At 44.2% G+C, this 15,022-nt stretch overlaps 1 protein-coding gene across 1 annotated transcript in view; it reads left to right on the top strand.

Moving 5' to 3' along the window:
- LOC132781453 (angiopoietin-2-like) overlaps positions 1-11,228 on the top strand; it is a 51,978-nt gene extending 40,750 nt beyond the window's left edge. Inside the window, exons 8-10 of the mRNA XM_067473711.1 lie at positions 1,035-1,165; positions 6,474-8,035; positions 9,156-11,228. Coding sequence (XP_067329812.1) covers positions 1,035-1,165; positions 6,474-6,643 — 301 coding nt within the window. The 3' untranslated portion in view covers positions 6,644-8,035; positions 9,156-11,228. The remainder of the gene's footprint in view (positions 1-1,034; positions 1,166-6,473; positions 8,036-9,155) is intronic.
- Positions 11,229-15,022: the final 3,794 nt, after the last annotated feature.

Genomic DNA, 15,022 nt, shown 5'->3' with positions numbered 1-15,022 from the left:
GCAGTGCCAGTCACCAGTAACTCATCGACTGGCATTGTGGTGAAGGTTAGAGATGAGCATCCTCATTCCGTTTCCCTCCAAGTGTGAAGTTTGCACTGTAATATGCTACCTAAATGCTAAGGACATGAACGTTGCTGTGATTCATCACAAAATCATTTCAGTTTATAGAGAAGACATACTGTCAAGACAACATGTGACAAATTGAGTACTGAATATATTGTGAAACCATGAAGAAACTTTTCAGAGCCATCCAAAACAAACATCATGGGATGCTGACAGTGGAGGTTTGTCTCATTTATGACAAGGCACGTCCGCACACCACTCATGCAACGCAAGAATTGTTGACTTCATTTGGTTGGGATGTTTTAAGCCACCCCTCTCACAGCCCCGATTTTGCACCCAGTAACTATCATCTGTCCACTAAATAGAAGGAACACCTTGATGGAAAACAATTTTCCAACACCAACAAGGTGGCAAACTAACTGGCAAAGGTGGAGGGAAACTTCTATGCCACAGGCATCAAAATCTCTTCGCATGGATGACAAAATTTATTGAACTGAATGGTATTTATGTGGGAAAACAATGTAATACCTATGCTACAATCCATGTAAGTTTGATTAAAATATATTCATTCTTTTTTTTTTAATGTAACTTTACTTTCTGAATAACCCTTGTATTTCTACTATTTTTAGACTGCCTTTTAGGGTCAAACCACATACTGGTATACTATTTTATACTATGTTTATACTATACTATGCTGAAACTTCACATATTGTTTATAATATTTTATATTATAGCCTCCTTTCTCGGGCTGAATCTTTATATTCTATTTCTACTATTTTACGCTGAGTTTTGTTTTATTTTTGCTCTTTATACACCGCATTTTAGGGTTCAGCTTCCACATGCTAGTTTCCAAAATAGGAATTAAAGGAACACGAACCCTTTTCCACTGTTGACTCTGGTAACCCAAAGCTCAGAGGTGAAATAGCTGATGTTAGAATTGTAGCTGATAGCCCTGCACTCTCCTTCTGTAGGCTTTATGCAAGGAAATACAGTGGCACAGCCGGACGGACAAGCAGCCTAAGTCCTTCGGGGACAGAATTCAGCACCAAGGATGTTGACAATGACCGCTGTGCCTGCAAGTGTGCACAGATGGCGGGCGGAGGTAAGTAGCACAAAGGGGATAGTTTGCAAAGTTGGGTGCCCCGAAAAATGACCAAAGGGTTTACAGTAGGGTTCTGCTTCCATAATATACCAACATCGAGGCTGCCTTGGGGTTCATAGAAAAAAATGGTACCATATGTAGTGGATTCGTGAAGATGCAGGATCAGAGAAGGCACAGGAAGAGAAAACAAATGGTGGACAGTCCTGTTCATTGGGTTGTTGTAGGTTTTTTCGGGCTATATGGCCATGTTCTAGAGGCCATGCTCTTGACGTTTTGCCTGCATCTATGGCAAGCATCCTCAAAGGTAGTGAGGTCTGTTGGAACTAGGAAAATGGGTTTATATATATGTGGAACGACCAGGGTGGGACGAAGAACTCTTGTCTGCTGGAGCTAGGTGTGAATGTTTCAACTAACCACCTTGATTAGCATTTGATGGCCTGGCAGTGCCTGGTGGAATCTTTTGTTGAGAGGTGATTAGCTGTCCCTGATTGTTTCCTCTCTGTTGTTTTGCTGTTGTAATGTTAGAGTTCTTTTTTAATACTGGTAACCAGATTTTGTTCATTTTCATGGTTTCCTCCTTTCTGTTGAAATTGTCCACATGCTTGTGGATTTCAATGGCTTCTCTGTGTAGTCTGACATGGTGGCCGTTAGAGTGGTCCAGCATTTCTGTGTTCTCGAATAATATGCTGTGTCCAGGTTGGTTCATCAGGTACTCTGCTATGGCTGACTTCTCTAGTTGAGTTAGTCTGTAGTGCCTTTCATGTTCCTTGATTCGTGTTTGGGCAATGCTGCGTTTGGTGGTTCCTCTGTAGACTTGTCCACAGCTGCATGGTATACGGTAGACTCCTGCAGAAGTGAGAGGATCCCTCTTGTCCTTTGCTGAACGTAGCATTTGTTGGATTTTCTTGGTGGGTCTGTAGATAGTTTGTATGTTGTGTTTCCTCATCAGCTTCCCTATGCGGTCAGTGGTTTCCTTGATGTATGGCAAGAACATCTAATCAGTGATCACCTCTCAACAAAAGATTGCCCCAGGCACTGCCAGGCCATCAAATGCTAATCAAGGTGGTCAGTTTAAACATTCACTCCTAGCTCCAACAAACAAGAGTTCTTTGTCCCACCCTGGTCATTCTACAGATATATAAACCTATTTTCCTAGTTCCAACAGACCTCACTACCTCTGAGGATGCTTGCGATAGATGCAGGCGAAACATCAGGAGAGAATGCCTCTAGAACATGGCCATATAGCCCGAAAAAACCTACAACAACCCAGCGATTCCAGCCATGAAAGCCTTTGACAATACAGTCCTGTTCATGCAGGCAAAAGTGAAACTGCCACCCTGAACATAAAAATTGGTTGACATGTGAATTCTCATAAATCAGGTGTTTTTTCCTTACTAGCTGATTGAGTGTGGTATGCTCATGCATGGTACTAAGTTTCTAGTTAACTTTCATTTCTCTGAAAGCAGGTGAGTTCTGATAAAGGGTCCAATCACTTTAGGCTTACATGATTATTAATTATGTGCTCTATGATCCACCCAAAGACACACCTTCCAAGCTGAACAATGAAGCAGGTTTTCCTCAAGCAATTTCTTAGAATCAAATATGAAAAAAACATTTCTTTTTAGCTTTACAAGCCCCCTTATTCCTCTCTTTTTCTTTTTGCAAAGTGAATAGATTACAGAAGCACAGCAAAAACATGGTTAGCATGCACAGTAGAGTCTCGATTATCCGACCTTCACTTATCCGACATTCCGTTTTATCCCATGCTCTTATCCGATGCTCCCCTTTTCCTCCAGCATTTCCCCTTCAATTAAAGGAGTGCTCCACAAGTTTGGTTTAGATCAGTGTTTCTCAACCTGGGGGTCGGGACCCCTGGAGGGGTCATGAGGGGGTGTCAGAGGGGTCGCCAAGGACCTTCAGAAAACACAGTATTTTCTGTTGGTCATGGGAATTATGTGTGCCAAGTTTGGTTCAATTCCATCATTGGTCGAGTTCAGAATGCTCTTTGATTGTAGGTGAACTATAAATCCCAGCAACTACAACTCCCAAATTTATTATTATTATTTATTTACTTTACTTGTGTACCGCTCTTCTCAGCCATCAGGCGACTCAGAGCGGTTAACAACCAGTATCAGCAACACAGTACAAAATCATTAGTCATTTAAAACAGTAGTATCAATTAATTAACATCAAAAACATCAATGCAACAATACAGCAAACTTCAAGGTCTATTTTCCCCAAACTCCACCAGTTTTCAAATTTGGGCATATTGAGTATTTGTGCCAAGTTTGGTCCAGATCCAACATTGCTTGAGTCCACGGTGCTCTCTGGATGTAGGTGAACTACAACTCCAAAACTCAAGGTCAATCCCCTCTAAACCCTTCCAGTATTTTCTGTTGGTCGTGGGGGTTCCAAGTGGGAAATTTGGCCCAATTTTATCGTTGGTAGGGTTAAAAATGCTCTGATTGTATGTGAACTACAAATCCCAGCAACCGCAACGCCCCAATGTCATGGTCTGTTTTCCACAAACTCCACCAGTGTTCACATTTGGGCATATTGTGTATCTGTGCTAAGTTTGGTCCAGATCCATCATTGTTTGGGTCCACAGTGTTCTCTGCTTGTAGGTGAACTACAACTCCAAAACTCAAGGGCAGTGCCCACCAAACCCTTCCAGTATTTTCTGTTGGTTGGAGTTTTGAGGGCCAAGTTTGGTTCGGTCCATCATTGGTGGGGCTCAGAATGCTCTTTGATTGTAGTTGAACTATAAATCCCAGCAACTACAACTCCCAAATGACAAAGTCAGTAACCCCACCCCCAGCCAACCAGTATTCAAATTTGGACGTATGGGATATTTGTGCCAACTTTGGTCCAGTGAATGAAAATATATCCTGCATATCAAATATTTACATCGCGATTCATAACAGTAGCAAAATTACAGTTATGAAGTAGCAACAAAAATAATTATACGGCTGGGAGTCACGACAACATGAGGAACTGTATTAAGGGGTTGCGGCATTAGGAAGGTTGAGAACCACTGGTTTAGATCCATCATTGCTTGAGTCCACAGTGCTCTCTGGATGTAGGAGAACTACAACTCCAAAACGCAAGGTCAATGCCCACCAAACCTTATTCCTTGCAAATGTATCATGATTCCAAAATGCAGTTCTTCCTCTTCCCTTGAGAAAGAAGCCAAAAGTGTATAGAATCTTGCTTTCCTATAGCAGATCTGATACTCTCCATACATACACTCTCTCTCCTTCCCAATGGAGCAGAGCATACCAGGTGAGCCAGACTCCTCTGGTCTGCCACAATTTGAGAATTATTAGATTGAGCCTTTTATAGGAATATTCTGCTGATGTAGTAAATAATTGTCCCGTTGAAAATATCTTGGTCTTCACCTCCTGACATAGATGTTTGTCTTCAGGTAACCATTGTGTTACGGGTTTGACTTGAAATGTATTTATTTATTTCGAGCGCTTCTACCCCGCCCTTCTCAACCCCCTAAGGGGGACTCAGCACGGCTTACAAAAGGCACAATTTGATGCCTAACAATTCACAAAATACAATATACAAAATACAATATAACAACAACAATTAGAACTAGTTAAAACAATCAAATTAATACCATAGCAGCAATAAAATCATCTTGTGGTCAACGTTCGCCAATTCATAAATCCATAGTCCATCCAACATTATAAAACCTAAACGGTTTGGGACCAGCCTACCTTCGTGACCGCATCTCCATTTATGAACCCACGCGTTCACTTCGGTCATCTGGAGAGGCCCTGCTCATGATCCCGCCGGCGTCGCAGGCGCGCTTGGTGGGGACACAAGACAGGGCCTTTTTGGTGGTGGCCCCCTGACTCTGTAACACCCTCCCTAAAAACCTTAGACAGGCCCGATGTGTCTTTCCAGAATAGGAATCCCCAACAACAAGTCCCAGAAGCACTTTAATAGAACCAAGATTGCTGCACGTCGCACACTGCACATACCTTATAATCCTTATTTACCACCTGCCACATCAGCACTTTTAATCTTGTACCCATTACTTTGGCCCGCCCCCAGTTTTATAGTGTCCTGATGTATTGTTTATTATTTGTTTGTCTAATATTGCTTAACTGTTTTTAATTTGCTTAAGTGTTGTATTGTTATATTGTGTTTGAGGCCTTGGCCTTTGTAAGCCGCATCGAGTCCTTCGGGAGATGCTAGCGGGGTACAAATAAAGTTAATAATAATAATAATAATAGTCCTTTCCTACTCTGGTCATCATTGTCCTTTATCCATCTGCCAGCTTACTCAAAGGCCTGGTCCCATATCCAGGTTTTTAACTTCCTTCTGAAAGAGAGGAGGGATGTTGATGACCTAATTTCCCCGGGGAGTGAATTCCACAGGCGAGGGGCCGCCACCGAGAAGGCCCTGTCCCTCGTCCCCGCCATCCTCACTTGTGATAAAGGTGGGGCCGAGCGCAGGGCCTCCCCAGAAGATTTTAAACTCCGAGGTGGGACGTAGAAGGAGATACGTTCGGACAGGTACGCTGGGCCGGAGCCGTATAGGGTTTTGTAGGTCAAAACCAGCACTTTGAATTGTGCTCGGAACTGGATTGGCAGCCATTGGAGCTGACATAACAAGGGGGTGGTATGATGCTCCAGTGAGTAATCTAGCTGCCCGTTGGACTAATTGAAGTTTCCGAACAGTCTTCAAAGGCAACCCCACGTAGAGTGCATTGCAGTAATCTATCCGGGATGTAACAAGAGTGTGGACCACTGTGGCCAGATCAGACTTCCCAAGGTACGGGCGCAGCTGGCACACAAGCTTGAAGTCAAAGTCAAAGACAAAGTCAAAAACATTAGTCAAAGACAACGGAAGAGCATTGTCTTTGACTAATGTAAACAGCCTTTAGAGTTAATCCAGTTTCTAGTCAGCAAATGTTGACAGATGTAAACATTTCTCTTATCACTGTCACAGTTCTTATCACAGTTTACTTTTTCAATTCTCATTAACAACTTTTAATTACAGTCCAGAAGGCAGGCAGTTAATGATTTAGTCATTGCAGGCCGTAATATTTTAGGATGGTGTCTCCAAAATCATTAGCTCTCATTCATTAATTCCTGTCATTCAGTTTCATTCAAGCCCACACATATTAAATCCACATTTGTCAAATATTCGCATCATATTTCTTGTGACATGCTATGTCTCCATAATTCTGGGAAACAATTAGTGAGAGTAGTGCTGTAGGAATGAATACCTTTAAGTTCTCTTGGTCTTGATATTTTCTTCTTCTTTCTAATACATCTTTCTGATGCTCCAGGCTGGTGGTTTGACGCATGTGGACCCTCAAACTTGAATGGCATTTACTTCCCACCTTCACCTGCCATGATGAGATACAACGGCATGAAGTGGCACTATTGGAAAGGGCCCAGCCATAGCCTCAAGATGACCAGCATGATGATCCGACCTGTGGATTTCAGAGAGGACTAAGGGAGCCTGTTGTCGGTTGCCAAAAGGCTGAGATGGATAGCCACAAGGGCACTCGGGCACAGAATGGTGACTCCTTTCAGACTTGTGCAAAGGATTCTTGGCATACTGGGAACACTTTTTGTTGACCACAAAGGAACAGCAGCCACACAATAAGCCCAAGATGCATCTCAGGTCTTTATGTGGTTGTGACTGTGGAAATACAGTATGACACCCCCCACATAACCACGTTACTAATATCTATGGTTTTACTTATGTATCCCATGGGGGAAATGGTCTCTATATGCTAGGTTCCCCCAAGAGATTCTATGGTATGTTTTCCCTAAAAGTTACCATAAAATTACACTGGAAGACCTAGTAAATTTCTAGAGAGGATATCGAGTACTCCTTAGGTCCTCCAACATAACTTTAGAACCAGATGTCATATTATTCAACTGTGTTCGGTTGTATCTATGGTTCCCCGGTGATCACAGTCTAGCCGAAAATCTTTCCCCAACAGATTCAGGGATACTGTACATAACTTGGTCTTTTCATATACTCAGCAGCCCACCAATAAAAGCATCTCAGCTGTAGCTTTTCTAAAATATGATTTGTAGGATGTATTGCTTGAAAATATTTTCCTCTTGGGTGCTGGAGGAAGAACCGGGATCAATCAAATACATCTTCAATGTTTTCCATTGCTTTTTATCAGAAAACATGATACAAATGCACCCCAATGTACTCAGTACTATAATTCATTGTGGAATACAGTGCATCTTATTATTTATACATTTTAATGATAAGTTTGTTTTGACATTAGCTTTATAGTGACTGATAGCAGAGCTTGAAAAACTACATTTTAAGAGTAATTAGCTGCAGTGCAAGGCATTCCCCAATTGTTCCTGAAATCGTGAGAGTTGTAGTTTTTCAAGGTCTTTCCTCTTTGATGTCAAAGACTGATGGTGCCTCATCAAACTACAACTCCCAGAATACCATAGCATTGAGCTATGATAGTGAATGTGGTATCAAACTGCAGTAATTCTACAGTGTAGATCAGCGTTTCTCAGCCTGGGGGTCGGGACCCCTGGGGAGGGGGTCAAATGGGGGTTTCAGAGGGGTCTCCAAAGACCATCAGAAAATATATATTTCTGATGGTCTTGGGAACCCCTTTAGCAGAGAAGGCTGAAGATCTTTCCACCTGTCCTTCTCTTTGCCATGATCTCTAGCTCATGTCATACAACTGTCAGCCAACCGCTAAAACACAGAGCACATGGTCATGGGCCAAAAGGTAGTACAGGACATATGAACCAGCCATAAAACTCAATTACCCAAAGGTGGGTGGAGAACTAGGCTCTGGAATGTGGAAAGGGGCAACCTCCAGGTACCAGGATTCTTGAGTGATTTATGATATTGTAGGTAATGGTAAAGGTAGTCCCCTGACATTAAGTCCAGTCATGTCTGACTCTGGGGTGTGGTGCTCATCTCCATTTCTAAGCCGAAGAGCCAGCGTTGTCCGTAGACACCTCCAAGGTCATGTGGCCGGCATGACTGCATGGCCCGGTCCTGTTCAACATCTTTATTAATGACTTAGATGAAGGGCTAGAAGGCATGATCATCAAGTTTGCAGACGACACTAAATTGGGAGGGATAGCCAATAGTCCAGAGGACAGGAGCAGAATTCAAAACGATCTTGACAGATTAGAGAGATGGGCCAAAACTAACAAAATGAAGTTCAACAGTGACAAATGTAAGATACTCCACTTTGGCAGCAAAAACGAAATGCAAAGATACAGAATGGGGGACAATGCCTGGCTCGAGAGCAGTACGTGTGAAAAAGATCTTGGAGTCCTCGTGGACAACAAGTTAAACATGAGCCAACAATGTGATGTGGCGGCAAAAAAAGCCAATGGGATTTTGGCCTGCATCAATAGGAGCGTAGTGTCTAGATCTAAGGAAGTAATGCTACCCCTCTATTCCGCTTTGGTTAGACCACACCTGGAATATTGTGTCCAATTCTGGGCACCACAATTCAAGAGAGATATTGACAAGCTGGAATGTGTCCAGAGGAGGGCGACTAAAATGATCAAGGGTCTGGAGAACAAGCCCTATGAGGAGCGGCTTAGGGAACTGGGCATGTTTAGCCTGAAGAAGAGAAGGCTGAGAGGAGATATGATAGCCATGTATAAATATGTGAGAGGAAGCCACAGGGAGGAGGGAGCAAGCTTGTTTTCTGCTTGGAGACTAGGACGCGGAAGAATGGCTTCAAACTACAAGAGAGGAGATTCCATCTGAACATGAGGAAGAACTTCCTGACTGTGAGAGCCGTTCAGCAGTGGAACTCTCTGCCCCGGAGTGTGGTGGAGGCTCCTTCTTTGGAAGCTTTTAAGCAGAGGCTGGATGGCCATTTGTCAGGGGTGATTTGAATGCAATATTCCTGCTTCTTGGCAGGAGGTTGGACTGGATGGCCCATGAGGTCTCTTCCAACTCTTTGATTCTATGATTCTATGATTCTATGAACGCCGTTATGATATTGTAGGTAGGCCTATATAGGAGGCCAGTAGAGCAAGACTCTTTGGAAACAGACAAGGAATCCTCCCACCAAAAGATCTCCTCCGCTATGATTGGCCAGCCTCTCAGCCGGTCTCTCAGACAAGGGGAGGGCTGTTTCTGAGACGCCAAGTGGGGAAGGGGAGAGCAGGCGTACTCGGCACATGGCAGCGTTGTGCGTATGTGCAGGCAAGGGAGAGCATGTGAGGCTGGAGGGAGGCACAGTATTTTCTGTTGGTCATGGGGGTACTGCGTGGGAAGTTTGGTTCAATTCTATCATTGGTGGGGTTCAGAATGTTCTTTGATTGTAGGTGAACTATAATTCCAAGCAACTACAACTCCCAAATGTCAAAGTCATTTTCCTCAAACTCCTCCAGTGTTCACATTTGGGCATATTGAGTATCTGTGCCAAGTTTGGTCCAGATCCATCATTGTTTGAGTCCACAGTGCTTTCTGGATTTAGGTGAACTACAACTCCCAAACTCAATGCCCACCAAACCCTTCCAGTATTTTCTGTTGGTCATGGGAGTTTTGTGTGCCAAGTATGATCAATTCCATCGCTGGTGGAGTTCAGAATGCTCTTTAATTATAGATGAACTATAAATCCCAGCTAATCAAGGTGGTCAGTTGAAACATTCACACCTAGCTCCAGCAGACAAGAGTCCTTTGTCCCACCCTGGTCATTCCACAGATATATAAACCCCTTTTTCCTAGTTCCAACAGACCTCACTACCTCTGAGGATGCTTGCCATAGATGCAGGCGAAACATTAGGAGAGAATGCCTCTAGACCATGGCCATATAGCCCAAAAAAACCTACAACAACACACTATAAATCCCAGCAACTACAACTCTCAAATGACAAAACAACCCCCTTCCCCAGTATTCAAATTTGGGTGTATTGGCTATTTGTGCCAAATTTGGTCCGGTGAATGAAAATACATCCTGCATATCAGATATTTACATTACAAATCATAACAGCAGAAACATTAAAATTATGAACACTTACTTACCTTACTTACTTAGGCGATCCCTCGCTTTCCGAGGAGGATTGTCTTCCAATATTCTTGTGGGTCCGTATGTGGCTGTGGAGCCCTATTCTTGCTCTGCATCTTCTTCCGCAGTGCGGGCATTGGTTTCCAGGTGGAAGGCGGTCTCGGCTGGGGTTGGCTTGACGCGCCTTCCTCTTGGCGCACTTCTCCCTTTCGCCCTCCATTCGTGCCTCCTCAAATTCTGCAACACTGCTGGTCACAGCTGACCTCCAGCTGGAGCGCTCAAGGGCCAGGGCTTCCCAGTTCTCAGTGTCTATGCCAGAGTTTTTAAGGTTGGCTTTGAGCCCATCTTTAAATCTCTTTTCCTGTCCTCCAACATTCCGTTTTCCGTTCTTGAGTTCGGAGTAGAGCAACTGCTTTGGGAGACGGCGGTCGAGCATCCGGACTACGTGGCCGGTCCAGCGGAGTTGATGGCGGAGGACCATCGCTTCAATGCTGGTGGTCTTTGCTTCTTCCAGCACGCTGACGTTTGTCCACTTGTCTTCCCAAGAGATTTGCAGGATTTTCCAGAGGCATCACTGATGGAATCGTTCCAGGAGTTGCATGTGACGTCTGCAGACAGTCCACGTCTCACAGGCATATAGCAGGGTTGGGAGGACAATAGCTCTATATACAAACACCTTGGTATCCCTACGGATGTCCCGGTCCTCAAACAAATAATGTTATGATTGGGGGTCACCACAACATGAGGAACTGTATTAAGGGGTCACAGCATTAGGAGGGTTGAGAAACACTGGTGTAGATGCACCCCTAATTATTCCCCAAACTGGGAGTAATGAAAAATCAGTTCTTGTTTGTCACAAGTTACTTCCAAGCTCTGAATGTCAGCTTTCTGAGAATGCTCTCCATCTTTCAGCATCCTCTAAACTGCATACTTCTGAATTGCAGCGTTAATGGAAAGGGAGTTTCCGTAACCACTTTCTCCGCACTGAACCTAATTTTGTAAATTGTATATATTGTGAGGTCTCCAGCTCCATAATTCTTTTAAAAAATAAACTATAATGTTCCAGATGTTGCATTTTGTCCTCCTTGGGAAAGCATCTTGATCCTTTCAATGTCTTTTTTTTTAGTGCTAACTGTACAAAATCCTTTGCCAAATGGATAACCTCCGTAGTCCAAACGTAGCCATAGTATTCCAAGACAAAGCCATTTCAACGCAATGTTGAGATCGGTCTATGGAATTAAACGCCTGGGAAAATGCAGATAAGCTTAAAATTTATTGGGTAATAACATTTTGGCCTCCGCTTTCTCTAGTGTCTGTTGCAGATTTAGAGACAAGCGTGTGAGCCAAGGTTTCGCCAGCATAATAAAAGGCTGACTAGCTTGTTGTAGCTCAAGATATCATAATTTAAATATTCACACCCTTTTAAAAGGATGGAATATCATTTAGAGAGGCTGGCCCATGAGAAAGAAGAAAGAACATCTCACCATTACAGTCTTCTGCTGGAAAAGAGTATATGCCGCCCTCTATATTGGGAAGTTTTAATTTGTTGTTGTTGTTCATTCGTTCAGTCGTCTCCGACTCTTCGTGACCTCATGGACCAGCCCACGCCAGAGCTCCCTGTCGGCCGTCACCACCCCCAGCTCCTTCAAGGTCAGTCCAGTCACTTCAAGGATGCCATCCATCCATCTTGCCCTTGGTCGGCCCCTCTTCCTTTTGCCTTCCACTTTCCCCAGCATAATTGTCTTCTCTAGGCTTTGCTGTCTCCTCATGATGTGGCCAAAGTACTTCAACTTTGTCTCTAGTATCCTTCCCTCCAATGAGCAGCCGGGCTTTATTTCCTGGAGGATGGACTGGTTGGATCTTCTCGCAGTCCAAGGCACTCTCAGCACTTTCCTCCAACACCACAGCTCAAAAGCATCGATCTTCCTTCGCTCAGCCTTCCCTAAGGTCCAGCTCTCACATCCGTAGGTGACTACAGGGAATACCATGGCTTTGACTAGGCGGATCTTTGTTGCCAGTGTGATGTCTCTACTCTTTGCTATTTTATCAAGACTGGACATTGCTCTCCTCCCAAGAAGTAAGCGTCTTCTGATTTCCTGGCCACAGTCTGCATCTGCAGTAATCTTTGCGCCTAGAAATACAAAGTCTGTCACGGCCTCCACATTTTCTCCCTCTATTTTCCAGTTGTCAATCATTCTTGTTGCCATAATCTTGGTTTTTTTGACGTTTAGCTGCAACCCAGCGAAGGCTGACGATCTCTCTGCCTGTCCTTCTCTTTCTTTCTGGAAACAGACAGCGAATCCTCCCACCAAAAGCCCTCCTCCACAGTGATTGGCCGGCCTTTCAGCCAGTCTCTCAACCAAGCGGAGGGCTTTTTATGAGACTCCAAGTGGGGAGGGGAGAGCAGGCATGCTTGGCACATGGCAGCGTGATGCGCATGTATGGATGAGGCAGAGCGTGCGAGGTGGGAGGGAGACTCACACCAAAGAGTCCCTTCAAGGCATGGAGGTTCTGTGTGGGAAGTTTGGCCCAATTCTATCACTGGTGGCCAAACTGCAGGTATACAACTACAGCAACTACAACTCTCAAATGTCAAGGTCTATTTTCCCCAAACTCCACGACTGTTCACATTTGGGCATATTGAGTATTCGTGCCAAATCTGGTCCAGATCCATCATTGTTTGAATCCACAGTGCTCTCTGGATGTAGGTGAACTACAACTCCAAAACTCAAGGTCAATGCCCACCAAACCATTCCAGTATTTTCTGTTGCTCATGGGAGTTCTGTGTGCCAAGTTTGGTTCAATTCCATCATTGGTGGAGTTCAGAATGCTCTTTGATTGTAGGTTAACTATAAGTCCCAGCAACTACAACTCCCAAATGACACAGTCAATCCCCCCTCCCAACCCCACCAGCATTCCGATATGGGCATATCGGGTATTTGTGCAAAATTTGCTCCAGTAAATGAAAATACATCCTGCATATCACATATTTACATTATGATTCATAAGGGTAGCAAAACTACAGTTATGAAGTAGCAACGAGAATAATTTTATGGTTGGGGTTCACCACAACATGAGGAACTACATTAAGGGGTTGCAGCATTAGGAAGGTTAAGAACGACTGCACTATGGTAAAAGTAACCATAGTTTCCATAGGAAAAGGCAGAACTACTTAATGCCTTCTTTGCCTCGGTCTTCTCACAGAAAGAAAGTCATCTTCAACCTCAGCAAGATGGAGTGGATGAGGGATTGGAGGACATCCAACCCCAAATTGGGAAAGAAGTCGTCCAGGAATACCTGGCTGCTCTAAATGAGTTCAAGTCCCCAGGGCCAGATCAACTACACCCAAGAGTACTGAAGGAACTAGCGGAAGTCATTTCGGAACCATTGGCAACCATCTTTGAGAGTTCTTGGAGAACGGGAGAAGTTCCAGCAGATTGGAGGAGGGCCAATGTGGTCCCAATCTTCAAGAAGGGAAAAAAGGATGACACAAACAACTACCGTCCGGTCAGCCTCAAGTCGATACCAGGCAAGACTCTGGAAAAGATTGTTAAGGAAGCGGTCTGCAAACACTTAGAAACAAATGCAGTCATCGCTGATAGTCAACATGGATTTATTAAAAACAAGTCATGCCAGACTAATCTGATCTCTTTTTTCGATAGAGTTACAGGCTGGGTAGATGCGGGGAATGCCGTGGATGTAGCGTACCTGGATTTCAGTAAGGCCTTCGACAAGGTCCCCCATGACCTTCTGGCAAGGAAACTAGTCCAATGTGGGCTAGGCAAAACTACGGTGAGGTGGATCAGTAATTGGTTAAATGGACGAACCCAGAGGGTGCTCACTAATGCTTCCTCTTCATCTTGGAAAGAAGTGACGAGTGGAGTGCCGCAGGGTTCCGTCCTGGGCCCGGTCCTGTTCAACATCTTTATTAACGACTTAGATGAAGGGCTAGAAGGCAGGATCATCAAGTTTGCAGACGACACCAAATTGGGAGGGATAGCCAATAGTCCAGAGGACAGGAGCAGAATTCAAAACGATCTTGACAGATTAGAGAGATGGGCCAAAACTAACAAAATGAAGTTCAACAGGGACAAATGCAAGATACTTCATTTTGGCAGGAAAAATGAAATGCAAAGATATAGAATGGGGGATGAGGCCTGGCTCGAGAGCAGTACGTGTGAAAAAGATCTTGGAGTCCTCGTGGACAACAAGTTAAACATGAGCCAACAATGTGATGTGACGGCAAAAAAAGCCAATGGGATTTTGGCCTGCATCAATAGGAGCATAGTGTCTAGATCTAGGGAAGTAATGCTACCCCTGTATTCCGCTTTGGTTAGACCACACCTGGAATATTGTGTCCAATTCTGGGCACCACAATTCAAGAGAGATATTGACAAGCTGGAATGTGTCCAGAGGAGGGCAACTAAAATGATCAAGGGTCTGGAGAACAAGCCCTATGAGGAGCAGCTTAAGGAGCTGGGCATGTTTAGCCTGAAGAAAAGAAGGCTGAGAGGAGATATGATAGCCATGTATAAATATGTGAGAGGAAGCCACAGGGAGGAGGGAGCAAGCTTGTTTTCTGCTTCCATGGAGACTAGGATGAGGAACAATGGCTTCAAACTACAGGAAAAGAGATTCCATCTGAACATGAGGAAGAACTTCCTGACTGTGAGAGCCGTTCAGCAGTGGAACTCTCTGCCCCGGAGTGTGGTGGAGGCTCCTTCTTTGGAAGCATTTAAACAGAGGCTGGATGGCCATCTGTCAGGGGTGATTTGAATGCAATATTCCTGCTTCTTGGCAGGGGGTTGGACTGGATGGCCCATGAGGTCTCTTCCAACTCTTTGATTCTATGATTCCTATTC

The sequence above is a fragment of the Anolis sagrei genome, chromosome X (assembly GCF_037176765.1).
Source record: "Anolis sagrei isolate rAnoSag1 chromosome X, rAnoSag1.mat, whole genome shotgun sequence".
NCBI classification, from domain to species: domain Eukaryota; kingdom Metazoa; phylum Chordata; class Lepidosauria; order Squamata; family Dactyloidae; genus Anolis; species Anolis sagrei.
Note: the sequence above shows the minus strand (reverse complement) of the source record. Positions and strands in the feature narration are given on the sequence as shown.